The sequence below is a fragment of the Leptosomus discolor genome, chromosome 14 (genome assembly GCF_034619465.1).
Source record: "Leptosomus discolor isolate bLepDis1 chromosome 14, bLepDis1.hap2, whole genome shotgun sequence".
NCBI lineage: Eukaryota > Metazoa > Chordata > Aves > Leptosomiformes > Leptosomidae > Leptosomus > Leptosomus discolor.
Window position 1 is genome coordinate 16977531 of NC_141404.1, and position 22893 is coordinate 17000423.

Genomic DNA, 22893 nt, shown 5'->3' on the forward strand with positions numbered 1-22893 from the left:
AGAGACCCAGCCAGTCTCCAGGCCGGCGTGTGCAGCCGCGGCTGTGCTGATCTCCGCTGGCAGGGACGTCATCTCCTCTCAGGTGAGATGCAAGTAGGAGAAATGCTTTTTTCCTCCTATCTTCCCCCTTTGAAGCCAGGCTTTTGTTTGTTTCTGGGTTCTTTCTGAGCCTTCCTGTGAGCAGAGGGGTCTGGGAAGGTACGGATCCTGTGGCATTTCTCCACGTGAGGGGCTTTAGGAAGCAGGAGGCCAGAGCGAAGGGCTGGGGCTGCCTGCAATCAGACCTGGGGCAGGGAGGGAGGAGGCTGATTTGGAAAGCGTGTGAGAGCCAGTGTCCGAGATGGCTCCCGCCTAGTGCGCAGTGTTGGGAGGACACTTGTGAACAGCCAATGTGCTGGAACTTGGGGCTCTGAGAAAGGTCATGCACAGTGCAGCCTTGGGAAAGCTGCTTATGCGGGTGGGACAGGTGAATCAGTGGCTTCCTCCTTGATTCCCGTCATAATCCCGCTCTTCAGAGTGAGACGTGCTGTCTGCCTTCTCCCTGGAAGCCTCCTGGATCTGCCTGCATTTGCCTCCACCTCGCTGGTTGCTGTTGGACCTTGCCTGACTACGCCGCCCTTTCCAGGCTCGGTGACAGTGGCCTGGAAAGGGCGGGAGGAGCAGGCTACCACTGAATTTCTGTCACGCTCTCGTTGCTATTTGGAGTGTTGATGCTTCCCGTGTATTTAGCAGTGGCATCTGAGGAGGCCAAGGGAGGCAGAAGGGCTGTTGCCTGCACAGGGGAAACATTTAACTCTTGCCTTCTCAGCTCCCTTCCCCGTGTGTTGGCAGCTCTCAGGCTGGCTGATAGGGAACGCCGGTGGTGTTCCTGATGTTTGCTTGTGTTCGGTGGCTTAAAAGATGAGGAGGGTTTTTGTGTGCCGTTTCCTCTTGTTCTGGAAAAAGTGCTGCTGCCCTGGTGCCTGGGCAGAAAGGAGAAGGGAGAGCCCTGGAAAGGAAATAAGATCCAAAGAAATGTGTCACCAGCAGAAAGAGCAATTGTTTTCCTGCATTTCCATTGCAGAGTGCCGTCCTGTTCAGGCAGCCGATGTTTGACAGCCAAGATAATACATTTATATTGATGTAATTAGCGGGACGTGGAGTTTGCTGAATGGCTTGGGGGCAGCACGGTTTTCAGTCTAACTCCAGCAAATAGATCAGGGAGGATTGGAAAGCTGCCGTGGGTTGCTAGAATTGGCCCTTTGGGTTTCTGGAGGTTGAGTACATAACTGCTGATATTTCCTATTGTGCTGTACCCTGCCTACTTGAAAAGAAAATAACTTGAGGGAACACAGGGCTATTTTTGCCAGCTTGAGATGATCAAGTTGGATTTCTAAAAACTGAAGCCGAGTCTTTAGGCTCGCACATTATAAGCGGTATTGGAACCATGTCCCCGTTCCTCTGCAAATGCATGCCTCTGCTCTTTGCCAGTGGTGTAAACTCTAATGTGTGTTTGGTAAAAAAAAAAAACAAAAAACCAAAAAACAAAAAACCCCCCAGCTTTTCCGTTCCTGCAGTGCAGCCCCTTTCGAGGCAAACCAGGGCGCTCACTGGACCTGGGGGCCTGAACAGCGTCAGCATGGAGGCGGGTGGTGATTGCCCTGTGTCAGGGAGGCCGAGCTGGCGTCTCACCCCCGGGCTGGGATTAGCAGCCCCTGCCAGAGCTGCAGGGTTGTCCATGCGCATTCGCTTTACTAAAACAGAGACCGAGACCTGACAAAAAGCTCTCCTCCCCCTCCGGTGATACTGTCCAGCTGCATTTCTAACATGGCGCTTCCTGCGGCACCAAAGTTTCCCCTTCGGCATCTTGTTCCCAGTGCTAGCCCAGATGATTTTGGTTTGCTGAGGATATCGCAGGCAGCTGCCCAGCTTGCGCTGCATTGTGTTCCTCTGACAGCAGAAGGTCATTCTGCTCCTGTAATGAAAAGGTTTGCAGAGAAGCTAACTCTCAGACAGCTTTGCTGGGTAACAAGTGAACTCCCCGATATTTGTGCTGGTCAGTGGAAGTGGGAGCATGGCACGAGGGTCCTTGTGTGCTGGGCTGTATCCTCCCCTGCCTTGGCAGCTCTGCTCTCCGGAGAGGCTGCAGCACTGGTGGGGTCAAGGTCTCGCTGTCCAGCTTGTCCGTATCGGTCACCTGCCTGCAAGACTTGGGCCAGTCCTTGGAATTCCAGCACAGCCAAAAGGCTTTGTTTTAAGCCGCTGGGCGTTAAGCGGTTTCTCTTCCTAGCCCATGCGTATGCAAACACGTCTCCTGCAAATGAAATGACGTGGTGCCACGTAGACTGATGTCAGCATTTGTGGGATGCTCCGTCCTCTGGTGTTTGTCTCGCTCTCTCTTTAGCTCTCATAAGTCTTAAGCCTTTACAGTGAGCAGGAACAGCTCGACTGACCGAGTGCCTCAGAGGTGCTGTAGACCTGGAGTTCCCAGTTCTGTACAGACCCTTGGGCTAGAAGGATCAGGGTGGTCCTTTTGAGCCTTATTTACGCTTTACTGGTCCCTGAGTGGTGTCTCTTGCATGCTCCATAACATTCCAGTACCTGAAGGGGCCTACAAGCAGGCTGGGAGGGACTTTTTACAAGGTCCTGCAGTGACAGGATGAGGGGTCATGGTGGGGAGCTGGGAGAGGGCAGGTTTAGACTAGATACATGGAAGAAGTTCTTTACCCTGAGGATGATGAGGCACTGGAACGGGTTGCCTAAGGACGCTGTGGATGCTCCATCCCTGGAAGTGTTCAAGACCAGGTTGGGTGGAGCCTTGAGCAACCTGGTCTAGTGGGAGGTGCCCCTGCCATGGCAGGGGGGTTGGAACCAGGTGATCTTTAAGGTTGCTTCCAACCCAAACCATTCAGTGATTCTACGATTCCCCATTTGCTTGTTTGAGTCCACTAGCAGCACATGTCCAGGTCTTCACCACAAGTCATCTTTTCCTCACTGCCTGGAAATCTCAGTGGTGCAGAGTGCTGGAAGAGAAAAGCTTTCTCGTGAAGTCACCATAACGTACCCCAGGGGCATCATGCTGCACGTGGTGGTGTGGCTGTGGGGAGAGTGGGCAAGGTGGTGGGGGCAGAAGCGGGTCTGTTGCTCTTGCGTGCTCCTGCCATGCTCTCAAAGAGGCTCGGTGGTCACATTGTTCGGGCCGAATCCTTGTTTGCTTTATTGCTTCCTCCCCAGACTAAAATAGAGAAAGTAAGAATGTGCTGGTGAGCCCAACGGTCATGGGCAAGGGTCCTTGTTGCCTCCATCTGATAAAAGCCCATCCCAAAGGAGACAGCACTTTCACAAAATGTGAATTTCATTAAAGCAGGTTGTTTCAAGAGCAGAGAATATGAAGGGGGAATGTCTTGGGGGAGGGAGGTTTGCTGAGGCAAATATTCAAACATCGTGCCTTCTGGCTGGGGGTGGGATGGGCACGTTTGACATCATCAGAGGAATTTGTACTTTTGAATTTCCAGTAGCTGTAAGTGCTAACGATGTCCTGGCCATGCGGAGTAATTAACATCTGTTTCTGTATTTGAACATTCAGGCAGCGTGCCCCTCCAGACAACCCTGCGTTTACATCCAGACCCCTTGGGAGATCCGGCCCTGTTGCTAATTGTCGAGAGCTGTCCAGAATCCTTATCGTTAGGATCCTGCTGTGCTCGTGAGGTGTTGCGTTACCTGGTGCGACGACAGCGCTCACCAGAATGCAAAGCAGCAGCTCCCATCAGAGGGAGTAAGGCCAGTGGCGGGAGCAGAGCTATAAAGTCACCACCAAAGGTTCTGAAGCCACAAGTGAAGAATCCGAGTCGACCCAGAAGCAGACCCGCTCCTGTCTCCAGGCGGGACCGAGCTCCAGCCCGTCGCCAGCCGGATGCCGTGGGAAGCACAGAGCCTTCCGAGAGCTGTAGTTTGCGTGGATGGTGATTGAGCGACCTAAACTGTGAGGTTGGTGGCGTGTGCTGGTGCCATGCCGGGCAGCCCGGAGCCTCGGCAGCTGTTTTTCCTTACGTGCCTTTCTTTCCTCTCTGTTCCCCAGCTCGGTGCAGCAGCTGCTTCTTCTAGCAGGCTCGGTGTGGTGCCGGCGGCGCTGTGCAGAGACCGTCTAGCATGCTCCTCCAGCCGGGCCGCTCAGCTGGTGCCAACAGCAGCCGTTCGACTCCAGGGACACCAGGCTGACCTCACACCCACTGGGCGTTGGACCTGCAGAGCAGAAACTGTGTCGGGTGAGAGGCTTTTCTGGCTGTAGCTGGCTCTGGGCTGGGTGGGGCGGAAACGAAAAAGACCTTTTCTCCTCTGCTTTGTAAACACGGTTACTTTGCTTCTTGTCTCCTGCACCTCTTGTTCTTGTCTTTCTTCCTTGTTTTGATTCCTTCTTTGAGTGTTCCCCTCTCCTCGCTATCTGTGTGAAGGCCACGTGCTCTTAGGGGTGTGGATACTGGTGTTCCCTGGTTTTCTTATGTCAAAGAAGAAACTGTAAGAGCGGGAGAGAAAATGTGGGGTCTTCCAGGACCTCGCAATCTTAAGCTGTGGAAACTGCATGACTGTCCCAGGGTGTGTTTGAGGCAGTGCAAGGGCAGGGAAATAAATGGATCTAACAAACTCTGCGTTGCTTTACCTGTGATAACCACAGTGCTGTGGCAGTTCCCAGCCCAGGACTGGGACAGGGAGCTGACTCTGCTGTACCTTCTGTGGCCGGGCTGCTTTCAGCCTCGCAATTCAGAGCCTGCTCTGCAGAGGCAGGATGAGGTGATGGGAAGCCTGTCTGAGCTTGTGCCTTCGGGATACGCTTGCGGTGTCTGCTGCAGGAGAGCATCTGATGGTGGTGTTCTTGTGTTCTAATGAGCCAGGCTGATGTGGCCTTCTCCAGGCCAGGGCTCTGGATTAGTTGAATGGACACTGGTGTGCTGTGTGTTGGCCAATCTGGTCTGCCTGAATGCTTATGGGCTGGCTGGAGTCTCCGCGTGACTTTGGTGTCCAACCTCAGCAGAAGGTCTGCAGGAATCTCGTACAATCTCGGGGTCAATGAAGCCAGGCCGTGAGCACTCTGGCCTTTGAGTGATGACTGTCACTAGGCAGGTGTCGGCTGAGATCTGCACCACGGCTGGTTCTCCACTGTGGGACGGATGAAGTAATGTTCCTGCTATCGGATCAGTTTTGCTGCAGCCTTGGAGTGTCTTGTGAACGCTGCTGCAGGTGTGCAAAGCCGTTGTTCCCGTTGCCTGACCTTGCCATGCAGAGTGGTTTCACAAGCAGAGCCTGGTGGAGGGAAGGGTGGGGGTCTGTAGCACCATGTGAGGCTAAGGCAGCTGGATCTGTCTTGCAAGGCGTTTGAGTGACTCCTGTAACGTGATCTCCTCTCCGTCTGCCTGGTTGGGTTAGCGTGGGTTCAGGATGCAGCCAGCTGGTCTTGGTTACGAGGCCAGCTCCATCGCTGTGTGGGGAGGTAGGTCGGATGGCCTGTTAGGGCTGGCTTTGCTGTAGCAAAGGCAGCTTCATACTCAAAGCATCTGCATTCTATTTCAGCCCTCTCATCTTAGAGTACAGCGTTTTCCTCATGTGATCATTGTGTTTGTTCAAATAAGTGCTCTCATGGGCAAATATTGCTTAAGGCATTGTGTAATTGAACACATCCTACAGTTTCAGCTGTATTGGTGTAGCTGAAGAGGAGCCGCTTGTGACGGAGACAGTAAGCCAGTACAGCTACCCTGGTGAGGAAAGGGCAGCATCGCGGTGGTGCCAGGCACTGTTCTAGCTGTATCACTTCAGTGGTACCAGGTGTTACTCCAGTCACACAGTTTCGATTACAATATCAGCTCCTCGCAGAAGTGATGGCACAGCTACCACATCAGTGTGCAGAAGGATTTGTGTGTTTTTCAGGATGGCCCAGGACAGAGTACGGGTATAATCTGGAGGTGGAGAGGGGCGGGCAGTGATGTGATGCTTCTCCATTAGGTTATGGCACTGAGCTGCACGAGGAGAGGAGCTGTCTTCTTGCCACCCCTGGTTTTCACTCGCCCTGTCCCACCTCCCCTGTGTGCTCCTGGTTCCTGGTGCTCCCAGGGAGGGCAGCAGCCTCTCGTGTGGTTTACAGCGATTCTTACGCTTTTATCTCCAGGTTGTTTGTGCTGGGAATGCCAAATGCCACTGTTGTCTGTCAGGCTTATCCTACTCTGCGCTTGCCTGAGGCACAGCCAGAGACATGGTGGTTTAAATCTAGGCCAGTTGGTTGGAAACTGGGACATGGTGCCTGATTAAAGCCAGGAAAGGCCAAATAGCATAAAAATGGCAGAAGGAGACATCTGGGTACTGCTGCCCCTGTGTGAAGAGCCAGTGTGGCTCTGGACAGGGCAGTGCAGTGAGGACTGGGAGCTGTAAGGCATGCAGCTGGATGTGGCTTGGACAAATTACATATTTACCGTCTGTCTAATCTGTGTTAGAATTAAAGCTGTGGGTGGAATGTCCGGGGACAGTGTGTTCAGGGCACAGCTCCTCCACCTCCTGTCTCTGAGACTTTGCTTTCCAAGTCCATGCCCTGGGTTTTCGCTGGCTGTGAAACTGCTTCTTGCTGCAACTCTCTTCCCCTCCCTTCTGCAGTGGCCAGCTCTTCATCTGCTTATCTGTCAGCTTAGCATGATCTGAAGATACAATCCCTGATGTCCTTTTGGGTACGTCCTCGTGCTTGTGCTGTGCCTGGGCACCTATGGCTCTCTATGAATTCAGCTTGCTGAGTGACTGGGAGGAACTTCACGGATCAAGTCCGGTTCCCTGCTGCTGAAGACAGTCATCTTGTGCAGGTCATGAACTTGTCCAGGAACTAACTGTTGGAACTAACTCTGTGCTTTTTTTCCCCAGTGCTTCTGGAGCAGCTGGTCCAGAGATCTGCTCTTTGAAAGGTTAGAATCCCTCCTCTGACTTCCAGTATCCAGTTTTCCTGGGCTGGCTGATTGTACTTGTGCCATTGCAGAGTGTCATCTTGCAGATGAGAGATGACTTGCAAATTTTTTTCCTTCCCTGGTTCGCTGTAACCTTTATGTCCTGCACCAGTCATGGCCCTCGATGCAGGTTTGTCCTGAGAAATGTGTTGAAAGCTGCTTTGTTTTTCCATTGCTTCTTTTTGGGAAGTTGGTTTTGCTGGGCCCATTTATTTCCGTGTTGTGCTTTTGAGTTTTAAGTGCCAGTGGAGTTCTGAGCTGCGCAGTTTGTGAACGTTAGTGAGTACAGAAGAGCACTTTTTGCGCTACTGTCACTACTGCCTTCTTTTTTTAACGTTTGTCCTTGCTGCTTGTGCCACCTTGCCCCTTCAGGAGGGAGAGATGTCAGAAACAGTTGAACCAAGGTGAACGTGATAAAGCAATGCATTGAAGAGCCAGTGCCTGGCTCTTACTCGTGGCTCTTATTCATGTTTATCTCTAGCTGCGAATGTGCAATAACAACAGTTCTGTTCTGCACAGGCTGGCACAGCCTCAGACAGGAAGATCTGCTGTTTACCAATCAACACTCTGCTGTAAGTGAGAAAGGGGGGAAAAATGTTTTATTGCTGCTGGGTAACCCAGAGTGTAGTTAAACCTTTCTGAAAAAAAGAGGAAACTAAGAGCACATGTGTTACTCGAGATGCATTTTTCCTGGCAAGAGTTCCTGTGTGTTCTTCTCGCAAAGCATCCCTGCTTATGCTACTTCCCATTAAACCTATAGCATATTGGTAGCAGGCAAGTAAAAGCTTCCTGTTTTTATCCTGCAACTGGTCCCAGCAGGCAGTCTGTCGAGGTGATTTTTCAGCCTGGCATGTTTTGTAGCTGGGTCAGTCCGTGGGCTGAGTAGGATGACAGAACTCTGCTACAAGGATTATAAATACGGAGAGGAAAAGATCTGGAAATTAATCTGCTGGTAAAGCTTCCCGAGATTGGATGCTGTGGCTTGTCTTGTTTTGTTTCTTCCCCTTGTCTGTCTTTCTGTGGCATTACCGCGATGTTGCTAATGAGACGATCCGTGCCAGCCCACCCACACTTTTGTTAACACTGCACTCAAAAGTCAGCCACAATTGGCCAGTAAACTGGAGGATACAAGCGGCTCGCTGCACTTCATTGAAGCAGTGTTAATTGACTTAATAGAGCACTAGGGTTTCAGAGATTTAGTTGTGAGGGTTTTTTTAGGTTTTGGGTTTGTTTTTTTTTTAATGTGTGTACTTTCAGACCCTTCTTCAGCAGTGCCTTCACCATTTTCATGCTTATTCAGAAAAGGACCTTTCTGCTCTTCGGTTGTGAATGGAGATGGGGTTTGGTGTTAACCCTTGTTTTGAAGAAACCTTTCTGTCCACTGCTTCTCCTTTTATTTTCTCTGTAGCTTGTAATTAAGATGTTGATTGCTCTTTTGAATCTGTATAATCCCCTCTCTCAAAGTGACCATGATAGATTTTCAGTAGCTCACTGGATAATCTGTCACTGGTTTACAGTGTCCTGTGCAAGGGAGAAGAGGAAACTTTTTTCAGACTTTGACGCCAGGTGCTTTGTGGCTAAGCTGGCTCTACAATAAATCTACTTTTCCTATCAATCTTTTGCTTCAGGCTTTGGACACCTCTTCTTCTGCCTGCATAATAATGAAGAGTCAGTGCTGGCCATTAAATGCAGCTCAGCCCAGCTCAGCTGCTGTGTATGAGTTTCTTCTGTGTTAAAGTTGGGCCAGAACCAGTTTCAAGGCAGCTGAAAGAAGGTAAAGATCCTCAAGCTTGCCTTTGCATGTTAATGTCCGTGGCTAGAAAGATGTGCTGCTGTTCTGGACTTTGCTAAAGCGCAGCGTGAAGCGTGAGGTCCCATTCTGTGCTGGTCCAGGAATCTAGGTTAAATTATCTTGTTAACTCATTAATAGCCCATCTGGAAATCTGTTTCCAGGCAGCTAATGTCATCTAATGATATCTCTGCAAGTAGCGTACCAGTCTTGTGTCTCACCATGATTTGGAAAACAGCTCCTTGGCCGCTTCCAGTCCCCTAGACTCCTCAAAGGCCAGAACATCTGACTCGCCTCTCTTCTCTCAGCCCTGCTGCCCCACTCCAAACGTCTGGGTGGGTAGGCCTTACCCTGCTCTCCATTTTCCCTGTCCTCCCATCTGCGGTGCTTGCGCGCTGCCTGTCATCTTTGTGCCTCACCAGCCTGAAGACTTCTTGGCCCTGGGCGGTACGGCAGCACCTCCTGAGTCACAGGACTATGCCCCGAGTCACACGGGAAGTTCTGTGGTACAGCACGAGGGCTGAAAAAGCCTCCCACGTCCCAGCTGAGTGTGCCAACTGCTGGCCACTCCTTCCTGTTAAACTTATGCCTCCAGTCTGTCCTTGGAGGTACCTTCCCGCCCCTCCCTGCCAGAAGTTTTGCAAGGGACTGGAACTTGCCGACACCTTCGTTTCCTGCCAAGGCTGCAGCACTCGGGCTGCCTTGTAGTGCTGGCTTGGTGGGTGAGGGCGGGAAGAAAGAGCAGCAAAACTTTGTTTCTCATCGCCAAGACACCAGCTTTGTGCAAGACACCTGCTCAGCCTGGAGCATTGCAGTTTGCTTGTCCCATGGGCGATCACAGGAGCTCTTGCTGCACTTGAGCTGTGGAGCTCTCACTGGGTCAGTGTTTAGCATCTTGGATTTCAGTCTGTCCTGCATCTGTCCGAGGCGCATGTCTTGCTGCTCATCTGCTCTTTCTCCCCTGCCTTGTGGAAAAAGGGAGGTTGTTCACCCTCCCTCCCCTGGGGTTACCTCTTTTATCAGGGTCACCTCGGCCTGGTGAATACAAGTCGCGCTCTGCTTGGTGCCAGTACCTGGCTTTGCACGTCCTCAGGTTCTGCCACCCTGCCTTGTGGAGCTGGGAGCCTGACTGTGTGTCACTTGCTGTGGACACAAACGCTTGAGCTGCTTTTTCTTGCTCGGTTGGCATGACACGCCATCAGGCCTCCACTCTGCATCCTTCTTCAGTTATCCCATGCCTGACCTCCTCTGTGACCGTATAACCTTCCGACACTGACACATCGTGCTGTGTGCCTCACCCATCCCGGCACACCGCTCCCTACTTACCCCAGATACCGTGAGCATGTGCCGCCTCCGGCGGTAGGTGAGGAGATCTCCCCTGTGCATGGTGTCAGGGTTGGTAGAAGGTGTGGATTGGCCATGTCTTCATGATATATGAAGTGGTCTCCTCCAGCTTGATGCCCCAAGCCAACCCCAGCTCTTCCAGCTGCCCTCATCTGCCCCTGAACTAGTTTGTGTTTAGGAGGTGTGGATTACGTCCTGCAGTCCCCAGAGAGGAGGCTGCTCCTGCCAGGGCTGTGTGTGGGGACTGGACGTTCAAAGCTCTTCAGGAACCTTTATTTCTCCCTGCATGTGAGTGAGAGTAGAGAGTTCCTCCTTTTCTGTTGAGGGTAGTACCAGGTCCCAGCCCATCTTAGCCAGCCTCCAGGCAGGGAACTTCACACAGCAGAGAGAAGAGAAGGGCTGGTACTTGCGGCTCCAGTCCTAGAAGAAAGCCTCCTGTATGTGGCTTCCTCTGGGCACAGCTTTGAGGGGTGTGTTTTCCCCAGGTACATGGTGTGCCTTCTCCTGGGCCAGCTGCTGGCCCAGCATCTGGATCAAGAGCTGTCTGGTGCATGGGTTGGCTGCGTTTTCATTACGGGATCTGCTCTGGAGCAAGGGAGTAGCTCAGAGGTGACTGACTTTATGGGTTGGGGGAGTGGAGGGATTAGTGAAGCGGCAAAGTCTTGTCCCTGAGTCTGGGAGGCTGAGAACTGAGAGAGGCTGGAAAACTCAGGCAGGAGCTATGCAGGCTTGTGCTGCATGGACAAGTAAATTAATAAGGAAAGTGGTGTGGGGGACATCCCATCACAAGGAGGGGGCTTCTGCACATGGAACCAGCTGGGGCGAGTCTGCCTCACTGGTTTCCTCGGTGGGCTGGAGCAGCTCCAGGGACCTCTGTCTCTTCCTGCTGTGTGCCAAAGGGAAGAGCTTGGGGCTGATCCTAGGAGGATCCTAGGAAAAGTTGAACCTGCAACTTCCTAGGTATGCTGAAACATGTGAGCTATTCCCCTTTTTTCTTTTTTTGCTCTCTTCAGAGCTAAAACCTACTTTGAAGCCTGAGGGAAGGAAAAGGGGTTGGGCAGACCCACCCTTCCTGCCTGCTTCGTTTAGGGTGGTGTGACAGAAACGCTGGGGCCCAAAGGGTCAGCCGTGCTGGCTGGTGTGAGGAACAGGGTTTCTCTGGAAGCATCTAGGCAACTGCTCTGCTGTCCCGGCAGCAGGAGGAACCTCCATGGGAAAGCTTTGCCGTCCTGAACTCGCTGTAAGAGCCTGCTGCTCAGGGTGCTGGTGGGGCAGTTTGAGGAAGGGTCTGCCTCGCATACAACGGATCAGGGTAAGTGGGTATGAGTGGTTTGAAGGCGGAAAGATCAAATCTGGTTTTATTTTGGGAGCAGTTAAACAGTGTCAGTTGAAACCCGGTAATTATTGCAGCTGCAAGGGGCAGAAAACCAAAATCCAAACTCAGCATCTTGCTAAGGTGCTTAACTGTTAATTTCCATGAGTGAGATCCACCCTTCTCAAGGCACTTCAATCTGTTCACATTGTTGCTTCCTCTCCTGATTAGATAGGTGGAAGCAGTGCTTTATTAATTAGGAGGAAAATCCTGCTCCCTTCTACCAAGGCAGAGGAGCTCTTGGCAGTTTGTTCCCCTTCCGTGGCCGAAGCCTCCTCTGTTTGGCGCGGCGATGTGCTTGCAGGGCATCTGCTGGGGCATCTCCCTGCCCAGTGGGAGAAGCTCCCCCCAAAATACGGCTGAGTGCTTCCAGGAAAGCTTTCTACTTTGTAGGCTTCCCTAACTGACCCCTTCCCTTGCCAGAGTGTAGTTTTGTTTTCACTCTCACCTTTACTTCTCGCAGGCTCTTCATTTGCTTAGTGTTGGCCGAAGGCGTTTTCGGGCTCAGCATGGCGAGTGTGCACACGCTTTGCATGATGCTGCCACTCCTCCTGTTTACGAACTGGTTCACCCTCTCCCCTCCTTGGGCCAGCGTTCCCCCCTAAATCCTGATCATTGGCTGCTCTCACTTGGCACGAGGGGTGACCCTGAAGAAAAGGATTTGCCGCTTTGCCTGGAGAAATCCGATTTCAGCCAGCACTCGCAGCCAAGCAGCCCAGTTAGACCAGACAGTCTTGAAGATCACTACGACTTAGCTAGGTTATCCTCCACCTATTTATAGATCCCTTCCTCTCCCCAGCTCCACCCACCGTGGAGTTTTACCGCACCACTTTAAAGCAGGACTCCCAGCCTCTCCTCTCCCGGCAGAGCGCTTGTGGTGAGCTGCCTGCTCGAGCTCCCTGGTGCAGCCCTGGCGGGGGAGGACGGGCCGAGGCACAAGCAACACGCTGGGGGCCAGCAGGCATGCAGGCAGCAGGCATGTCTCTCGCCTGTGGTGGTGAGCTAAAACTGGCGTTTCTGGGTGGGGGAGGAGGAAGCAAAGGGTTCTGCTTCTCCAGCTTGGAGAGGCAGCTGAGGAAGTGGGCTCGAACCAGGCGGTGGAATTGCTGTGTTTAGCAGTTTAGCTCTGCTTGAGGAGGGGGAAAGGCCATTAACTGGCTGAGCATCCTGCCTTCTGTTTCGCTCAGCCTGCAGGGAACTGTATGGGGCTGTGTTTCGTCCCATCGTGCCTTTATCTATGTACTTTATCGTGGTAGAACCCGAGTCTTGAGGCGAGAGACTGAGTTTGTTCTTCTAGCAGGTCTCTTAGTGGCACCTGCCATGCAGCACGGCTGCTGGAGCACGGGCAGCGCTGGGGATGGGGCACCCGTCGAGGGCTGCGGCAGGAAAGCCAGAGACGCCGCAGGTGTAGGACAACTGGTGCCTCCAGTTACACTTGAGCTGATGATACTTGGAAATGCTCTTCCCCTCACATCACATGGCTTTCATTTAGCCAGAAAATCAGATTTGTTACAAATTAACTGCTTGAATAGCAGGAAATGAGAGGGGAAGCGCCAGGGTTCCACTTGGCTGGATCTGCAAAAATCAGTGAAATCTTGCTGTTGGGCAGGTAGCGGGAAGCAAAGTGTGGAGATGTGTTGGCTGATGCACAGCAGTTAGGCAGACCAATTAAAAGGAGGAAATCGAGGTAGGGAAAATTGTAATCTTGGGCTTTTTTTCAGTTTTATTTTGTTAGTCCAGGCTTTGCAGGTGACAGAGACCATGACAGAGCAGTTAACATCCTCCAGTTAATGGCCTAATGCAGGCGCATTCCAGTATTAAGCTTGTACCGAAACGGCACCTGCTCCTTGAGCTGCTGTATTCAAGAGTCTGTTATCTATCAAGGCCTTTCTTGATCCCTTAGATCAATCCTGGGATTTGAAAAACTGTATTTTAGGAGTCTTCGTTTCAGCTTTTCTATGGTACAAAGTAGTTTCTTCGCAAAGGTCTTTCTGTAGTTCATTCATCTCTGTAAATCCTGGTGGGTAATTGAATAAGCTCAGCTGTGCTAATTTTTTCTCCTTCCTTGTTTCTTCTTTTTTGCTCTGTTAAATGTTCCCTTGATCCATTCCTCCTGACATGCATCCAGATTGCCGTGCCTTTTTCCTTTAAGGAGACACATGTGTATGTTTTAACTTCTTTGAATACTAGAGGACGTGAAATGTTTCTGTAGTTTAACTGTGAGGATGCTCAAAGGATAAATTCTCAAAAGTAGGAAAAAGAGAGGGAGAAAAGGAAGAACAGTCAAAGCCCGAAACCTGTTTCTATGGGCAGGGGCATGCTCAGTATCGGCTAAAAATTGGCTTGAGCTGCAAGTATTTCATTGCACTTTGTCAGTCACAGAAAACATGTTGGTGCAGCTACCCAGTCTGTCTGTTTTCAGCCTTACTGTGTGTTAGTGGGGAACCAGAAAGAAGGGATGGTTTATTTTATGTACAAGAAAAATAAAATCTCCTCACTGCATACAAGCCATCAAGTTGTGCTCGTGGCCGAAGTAACTACTAACCTGACGTGCCAGTTGGAGCCCAGAGCTTTCAGAATCACCTTTTTGTGCGTGTGATTCCCAAGGGCTGCTGGTTTGGACTCTCAGTGAGGCTTGCTTCCCCCCTTTGCTGCTGCTTTGCCATGGTGGCAAGGGCCTTCTGCTGGGCTCCGGTGTGCTTTCCTCTGCTAGTCGGGCTGCTTGCCTGTGCCTGGGAACTCCTGGTGCTTACCTGGGGAGAGCCCCCATAGTCCCCATCTCCAGGCAGCAAAAGCTGGATTCAGTGACATGGCCCTTCGCATCCCAGTGAGTGCTGGGATGGGGATCCCAGTGAAAGCATGCATTAATAGGCTTCTAAGACTGGAGGGTTGTTGCTTAAATCATACCTTATCTTTCTCTCTTTTTCTTTCCTTTTTTTCCCCTTTCTCTTTTGTTGTGTTTTGTTTCTTTTTTTTTTTTTTCAACTCCTGATCAGAACCGACCCTCCTTTCTCCAGTGTGTTGGGATCTTTACAGCAGCCCATGCCGCAGCGCCTCGCCTATTCCACCCGAACTGCCCGTGCCACTGTCTTGGACCTAACCTAGGCTAAATCTCAGCGTGGCCTGGGTAGGGGGGAACCATGGGGAGCTCTGCCTCATCGCTGGCCGCAGAGACGGAGTCGGACCATGGCTTCAGTAGCACACCCTACCCAGGGCACCCAGCCGTGAGCTGGTATAGGAGTAGTCACAGTGGCCCCGTTTGGGAAAGTGCCCTTATAACACGGCAGCATCAGCATTTACACCACCGGGTGCGAAGGTAAGGAGGAGGGGAAGGAGCTGCTTACCTGCTTACCTCTCAGCTTGAGTCCGGGGCTGTGCGTTTGGACAGAAGTTGCTTTGCATCCTGTTGGGTGCTGGGTCCTTTCACTGAGAGGCTTAGTTCAATTCCTGGTGATAGCTAGAGCCAAATTTTCACCAGTTTGAGTGATGCCAAGCCATGACCTTTTTACAGGGCTGCTGATGTCTCCTGCAGAATAGGCTGCAGGACTCGTCCCAGCTCTTCCTCACTCACCGAAATTGTAAAGGTGGCTGCCTGGGAATGGGATTTCAGTTCCTTTCATGAGTTTGCCATGTTCTTGTGGCTCCTCCTCTTTCTGACCTCCCAACTGCACTGTAGGCATCACAGATGGAGGATTGTGACTCCAGATTGGGTGGCGATAAGTAGCAAGAGCTTCTGATCTCAAAAGAGCAGGAGAAGCTGTTTTCATGCAAAAGCAGTGAAATGCTTTTGAATACCAGATCCAGGGGAACGAAACACACCAAACCAGAATTACTCTGAAAAAGAGCTCGGTGTTTCCAACCCGCAATTTCTGTCTTTCCTTGATGAAATCAGCACCTCAGATGTGTCTGTGAGTCATTGCCTCTGCCCCTTCCCCATCAGCCACTTGAAGTGAGGAATTTTTCTTCATGTTGGAGGGCTGGTGTCCTGCATTCAGTCTCTGACAGGTTGAGAGGTATGTCAAAAGCATCTAAAAATCCTCTGCCCGGGGGCTTGGCTACAGAGGCTGCCGTGTTTTGTGCTAATAATATTTGAGCCTTTGCCTAATGCCTGCTTTGTGTAGATTCCAGCCTGGTTGGGTGTTTGTACTTGCTTGAGTCTGTTTGGAGCTGCCAGTTTTTTAGGAATAGCTGCTTGCTTCTGAGTGTCCCTGAGCTGTTGTGGCTTTCCACTGGAGGCGTTTGATGTTATGGTCTTGTAGTATCTGCCGTGTAGTCCTCGTTTTCTTGCCTTTCTGCTGCTGCGAGTCCTGGAATGTGCTTCAAGGGGTCAGGTGCATGACTCCGTGGGACTGAGGCAAGCGACGTCACGCTTTGCTCCTTTGTAGCCCTGTCTTGGGTTTCCTTGTTGAACCGGTAATGGTGTGAAACCAATTAGCTGTTGTCTTTGCTCTCTGTCATGGGCTTGAGCTCCCAGCAATGCCCAAGAGGCCTCTAAAAAGGCTATTTTGTGCAGTTCCCAACAGCAATTGCTGTGTGTACCAACCTCTGCGTCTAGCCCGTGGTTCTGGTCGGTGATCTGTGCTGCGTAGGTTTGTCGCCTCCGGTTTAGAGAGGTCCTGCAAACAGAGGTGGGTCCTTCCTGCAGGATTATTCCTTCCAGACTCCTGTTTTTCCCTCGGTTACCTTGAAGAGCTAGGGAAGGTGTCAGCAGCTCACTGATGAATACCCTGGTACGCCCGTGCACAGCCAGTACTGAGGTTTAGGAGCTTCCAGTGCAGAGCTGGCACTGGACACTGAAAAGGTGTCTCTGCAGCCTTGTGTATGCCAGCTGAGACTGCAGTGATTCAAAGTCTGTCGCTTGGGTGAGCTTGAGAAACTAAGTGAAATCTTGACACATGGAAATAAATTTCCTGAACAACCAGCCTTCGTGGTGGAGCGGATGTTGGGGCAAGAACAGGAACTGCTGGTCTCGGTGCAGATAAAGCCAGTGTCCTGTTAGGACAGGAGTGCTTTTTCTGATAATTATGTATTTCCCCTGCTAAAGGGAGAAGAGAACTCGTCCCAGCTAAGTGCTGCATGGTTCCTGGAGACAGGAAAATCACTGGCCGTGATTCACCGAGCGGTGAATTGCGTGGGAAGAACTCGCTTTAGGCGGTGATTATGGAAGCGGGTTCAAAAGACCTGCTGAGATCAGCCAGGCTGTCAGGCATCAAAGGACCCGCGGTTCCCGTGGTGAGGCGGGTGAGACAACAGGGTGAAGAAGCAGCAGATGATTGGTTTCCAGAGAGGAACAGATAAATATACTCCTTTAAAAAATTAAGTAAGTCAATAGAACAAGTCAAGGTAGGTAGCCCTGCCTCTGGACGTCCTCGTCCCTCGAGTCCTGTAGCGCAGGAAGGAAGTAGAGTATTGGGAAGTCAATTTGAGGCTGGACAGGAGTTCTGGGATACACTTTGCCTTTCCTGCTGGTTTCCTGTCCCTGCCTGCAGCTGCCTTCAGAGCAGATAATGCTTTGGCCACTGTAGAGCGGCACAGGGCCAAGCCTGCTCTGGTCTGTCTCGGGGATGACCCAGACCTTCCCTGGCAGGAAACCAGGCACACAAGTACTTCCCGAGTGACTCTGGTGGGGGAGTTAGGGGAGGCTTCCCTCATGACGGGGTGGGAATAAGGGAAGAAGTCAGTGCTGTTTGGCTTTCAAGATGTTAGAAGGTGGGAGGAGGCTGCAGTGTCCCCTGGTACCTGGGTGAGGCTGGTGGTCTGGAGTTCCAGACGGGTGGACAGGAGGGGGAAGAAAAAGGGCCTTAATGGTGGAAGCAGCAGACTTACGCCATCCGGATTTGAGTCCTTGGTCTCTTCTGGACCAGGCTGCATTCTCTTTCTATGTGTCGGCACCTTTTAAACAGGAGCATGTCCCTGTCTTCCCCAGCGTCCAGGAGGACATAGCAACTTAAAGACTAGAGGTACCAAGTGTTCTATGCGTGTTAGTGGAATCTTATTGGTGAAATCTCTGCTTAGGGCAAAGATGTTTTCAAATGCATCCCTGGTAGCTGTGTGTAGCCAGACAAATTCTGGCTGAGTTACAAGTCCCTTTGGGCTCCTTCTTGTTCATACCCTTAAAAGTGTTTGGCCTGGGTGAGAGAGTTCAGCTGAGCCTGCAGACACATCGTGGCTGAGCTTCCTGACGTGCCAAACCCTTCCTGAAGCTGAGAGCAGCAAGGTGCAGTGCCACAAGTCTGGGTGCTGGCAGTAGGATACAGCTCCGTTGCTGCAGCTCCTGCAGCCTGGGAGCCGTGGGCTCGTGGTGGCTTTTCGTCCTGCTGCTGCTGGGAGCGGTGGCGGCACCTCTCCAGTGTGCATCCTTCCACATCTGTGAGGTGTTAGGAGGGAATTAGGGCACGGAACTGTCTCCCAGATGAGATTTAAGGGAGTGTTTCTCTTCACCTAGTTGTCAGTCCCTGGGATTCATAAAGAGGGACAACAGGGTCCTGTTGAGAACTGAGAACTGCTCAAGTTCACTCTGCTCAGGAGAGACGTTTTGAGGAAAGTGTGGCAAGATCTGTGCAGCTGAACCTAAGTGTCTCTGCCCACCGCTCGGTTTGGCTGAAGCTCCGAGTTCCTTCCTTTTCCAGAGAATATGCATTTTCTGGGCTTTCCTGCAGCATTCTGCAAAGGCTTTGTATTTTTCTATAAAAGCCTCTTCAGAATGAAATACCTCTGGGCCTCAATGACTGTGGAGGGAGGAACAGACTCTTTTATTTTATTTTTTTTTGCGTGCTAAAAATATATAAATCACTCTGCTTTTACAGGGAAATGAGTAAACTTGCTTTTGGTGGTGGTGGCTGGTGGGAGGGCACTTGCTGTACCACCCCCCCCTGCTCCCCAGAAGCACCACTTTACTTCTGGAGACAAACTCAGAGCGAGGCATCCGTGACCTTGGTGTTTGTGAACCCCATGGCTTAAATGCATGAAAAGCAGCAAGTCAAAACTGCTGGGCGGCATCACACAGTCCCATCTCAGGGGATCTGAGCCGTCTTGAGGCTGGTGGAGATGTTAATAACGGGACACTGGCATACCAGTAAGTGGTAGGGAGCCCTATGGAGGGGGAATGCGGTTGTGTGCAGCTCCTTCCCACACTTTTGTGTTGTGGCACGTCACCTCCTGGTGTCTGGAGGATATGTTTCTTCTTGGGGAAACCAAGGCCCAGAGGAGAAGTGAGGTGTCTGGGAAGAAAAGCTGCTGGTAAAGCACCAGGTGACTCTGCAGGGTTTTCCTGCTTCTGTTTTCTGTTGTCAGCCTCAGGAGGTCTGGCAGCCTCGGGGGTCCAGCATCTGTGCTCTCTGGAGTACAGTTACCCTGATAGAGCTGGGGTTGGGGCAGGCATGGTTCCCTGGTTTTTGTCAGCAACCTGCTTGGATTTGGGTGTGCTCAGAGAGTTGGTTTTGCACCTTGTGAGAATCACAGACTGGTTGAGGTTGGAAGGGACCTCTGGGGTCCAGCTGGTCCGACTCCCCTCCCAAGTGTCCATGCAAAGAACAGAGACATGTGTGGCTGTGGAAAAGCTGGGGATAACCAAAATCTGCTCTGACTCTATATCCACAGAGGAGGGATGAGGAGGGAAAAAGAAACCACTCTTCCAAACCACCAGGGTACTAACAGCAGCTCTGATATTCAGGACATGCCTGTTCATCACACCGGAGTGGAGCTTGTGTTCCCCAGGTGCTGCAGTGAGGTGGATGAGTCCCTGTGCGGGTTGTGCTCCCTCTGGAAGATGTTGTGGCATCGAAGTTCAGCTGGGATTTGATAGAGTAATGATGCTGCAGGTTGTCGTGGATACCTACTCGACAGGAACATTGGGCTCGTAACTGTTTGCTTGCCAGTTCTCACCAAAGCACGCGGCAGCTGGAATGGTGTCACAGGAGTGTGCAGTGCCAGGGAGCTGGCAGGCGTGGTGTGCTGGTTCATCGGCTTCCAGTCCTGCCCATCCGCTTTCCCTGCTGGCTGCTCCAGCCCCTCGCTCACAAAGCCTCATAGTTGTTTAAATTGTGGCTATTTGTAGCTCTGGAGCCGAGAAGAACTCGGAGGATGGCGCAGAGTAGCGGAGACCGAAGTTCTCAATAGGCACCCGAACAAACTCTCCCTTTGCTCCCTGTTTGCCCCCCAACCTTCCCCATCTCCATTTCCCACATGTGCACGTAAGAGAGCTCTCCTGCCCGCTTTGGAGGAAAGAGAGGGCAGAAGCCAGGGCAGAGAGTCAACTGGAGCACATGGCCGTGTCTTGTGCAGCGGGCTTGGCTGAAATCTGAGCAGAAGTGCCTGAACCCTTTGTCCGGAGTGTCACTGTCACAGCGTGGAGAGCACAGCAGGCCTGTCGCTTCAGTCGTGCCAATGTTAGGAAGGGAAAGCAACACCTTTACCTGGTTTTGGGGTGTTCCTGACTGTGGTAGCTGAGCACTCTCGCTTCAGGGAAGGAGGTTCAGGTCCTTCTCCAAGTGCAGGTGTTGGGTAATTCTGCTTTGGGATGCCACACTGCACGAAGGAGGTTAGCGCCCGGCTTTGGCTCCACGTAGATCCATGGTCTCGTCCTCTTCATCTCTTTTGGGAAGAGATCCTGGAGATGTGATTTTGCTGTGAAGGAAGCCGGCCTCTTGTATTCTGTGCTGCAGCAACATGTGGTCAGAGAGCCTGGCAGAGCCTCTCGGTGCTCTGTGTGGAGCAGGCGTGTTTTGAGATGCAGGTATGCTGGGGACAGGGTGGAAGAGGGATTGGTAGATGGTGAATTTTTTGAGGTGTGTTTTGGTTTTTTTGGTTTTGTTTTGTTTTTTTTAATTTTTGAAGAGCAGGGAATAGTAAGAGGACCAGAGTAGGGTGGAGTGTGGTTTGTTTTATTTTGTTTTTTTCCCCCAGAGTAGCCCTTCTGCATTGCTCCCTTCATTTTTTTGGCTGCAGAGGCAGGAGCTTGGTCTAGTGTTTACTGGCAATCACTTGCCCCGCTAAGAGGTGTCACGCGTGTAGCCTGGAGCTGTGCAGCGGTCTCGGTCGTCCAGAAGGAGCTGATGGATGACTGTGATGACAGCAGGAGGCTCAGGAGCCTGGCTGAGCTGCTGTAAGGAAGGAAAAAATGTAGGGAAGTGTGTGGGGGGTTATTTCTTCTCCCAGGGTCATGCGAAAGAGCTAGGGTGGAAACCACAAGCCCATCCACCTAACACGGTGCAGCCTCTGTCCTGGAGAGAGATGGGCCTGCATGAACCTCATGCTCCTGCTGTTGTGGGCTTGTGAGGGGGGGTGAAGGCAAGAACAGCCTCCTGCTCTCTGCCCATGAGTCAGGCAGGGAGCTCCCTTCCCCTCCGAGCTGTTCAGCGCTGCCAAGTGGCCAGCCGTTTCCTGGGTTCATTCTGGAGCTTGTTGCTTTCCTCCGAAATTATCAGGTACCGGTTGCTGCAAAAGGCATGTGCTGGATTTCTCTGACCGGTGCCTTAGTCTGGTTTGACACTGGTGGCTCTGGGCTCAGATCTCCAATTCAGAAATGGAGAGGGGAAGACACGCGGAGCTGCGGCCTCCCTTCGCCCGCCTCCACCGCCTGCTGCAAGCGCCTGGCCTCGAGCTGGCCGTGGCTCTGAAAGGCCGCGTTGATCCCATCTCATCTGGAGCCTCCTGCCCGTGCGGGGAGGAGATGGAGGGAAGCGTGAACGAAACGAACCCTCTGCAGGCCTTTGTTCCCTCGGATGAAACATCCCCCCCCGGTGCAGGGCTACCGTGAACAGAAGGGCAGTTGTTCGAGGGACACAGCGAGGAAAGATAAGCTGCGGTTGGATGCCGTTTGCTTTTGACAAGCTGGGGCTGCATCTGTCTGTACCCGCCCAGGGATCCACAACCCGCCCAGGGATCCGTGCCTTATCAGCTGCTCTCCTCAACACACTGCCCTGGGTTTTTATTTGGATCGGGCACCTTCCCGTGCTCCTCACCCTGCTGCGCCTGCCAGCCTTCCCGCTCTGCCTAGTGCTGGCAAGGCACTGGTATTGCAGCCAGCAGCCCGTGCCAGCCAGTGCGTCTCGCAGCATCCGTGCCCACAAGCATCACTGAATCCCTGCGAGGGGTAGGTGCTGAAGGTCACCGTGAGGAGGTGTGAACTGATCTGAAGAGAAGGAAGCTGCTCCTGTTACAGATGGCACTTACAAGGCTGCAGCAGGACATTCAGACCAGAAGGAAACTGGAAGTGAAGTGTGAATGCAGCCCGCAGCCCTTCTGGATGGCGGTGGGACAATCAGCAGGAGAGTCGGGGTAGCGCATGGGGTGAGGATCAGAATTTGGGCTGCAGGTGCTTAAAGGCTGCCAAGTCGGCAGCTTGCTGGGAGCTGGAGGGGCCTCGCCTGCCCTTGCCCGGAGCAGTACAGAGCTCAGCTTTGTCTCCAGACCCACGGGTTCAAGCCCTGCTGCTCCCAGTGCTCAGTGGTATTGCGTGCTGGGGCTCGTAGTTACTTAGAGCTGGGCTCTGGCGTTTAGAGCATGGCAGATTCACTAGAGCGAAAGGTAATGTTGGGAGGCTGGTTCTTGCCACCTTTTATCGGGGAAAGGACAGAGTGTCTGCACCCCCTGGCCTTCAGCAGCATTCCCCAGCTGTGGACTGGGGAGAGGGTGGACACCAGCAGGACCTTCTGTCTTTCTGAAAACCTGATTTCAACCTGCAGACCTTGGAAAAGTGAAACTATAGATAGGTAGGTGGATAGATGTGTGTGTGCATGTATGTATAGGTATTTTTCCTTCTGATTCCTTGGGACACCAAGGAACAGACACCTTTTGTTCAGAGCCCTGGTGTTGGCTGGCACATGCCCCATGCAGCACTGGGGCTTCCCATCAGACCTGTGCCACCAGCTATAGCAAATGGATCCTCTTTAACCTTCCCTACTGAGGAGCTGAGGCTTCTCCTGCTGCCTTCCCCCACAGCTGTGTGTGTATCTGCGGGGAGGGACAAATGTGGAAACACTCGATGCTTCTGAAATGTGGAAAAGACTTTTTTTGCAGGAGCTGCAAGGATGTGGCCCGTGGCAGAGAACGGACTGATCATGGGTGCTGCTGCTGTCTTGCCCAGCGGCCTCCCTGGCACGTGCAGTGACGTGCGTTGGGCACGTCATTGCTTTACACACCCCCTGGAGAATCTCTTAGCAGAGCTTGGCATGCTGGCCTATTTTCCTTGGGTTATGTTTTCCTGCAGCAAGCATTTAGATATCTTGAGTCTTCTGGGCATGCTGGTGTGGGCGCTGCAGCCCCTGCCTCGCTCGGTGTGCGTGTGAGTGGCTGTTGGAGGGCTGCGGTGACGTGGTGGGGAGGGCACAGCTGCTGACAAGGCCCATCTGTCTTGGGCAGCGTTTAAGTCTGCTGCAGGCAGGGCACGCACGCTCTTCCTCTCCTCTCTGTCCCATGTCTGTAGGTTGACAGTG

At 52.2% G+C, this 22893-nt stretch overlaps 1 protein-coding gene across 1 annotated transcript in view; it reads left to right on the forward strand.

The window, feature by feature from the left end:
• Positions 1–14583: 14583 nt before the first annotated feature.
• Positions 14584–22893, forward strand: part of CAPN15 (calpain 15) — a 41973-nt gene continuing 33663 nt past the window's right edge. Inside the window, exon 1 of the mRNA XM_086472994.1 lies at positions 14584–14774. Within this exon, the coding sequence (XP_086329120.1) occupies positions 14599–14774 (176 nt within the window). The 5' untranslated portion in view covers positions 14584–14598. The remainder of the gene's footprint in view (positions 14775–22893) is intronic.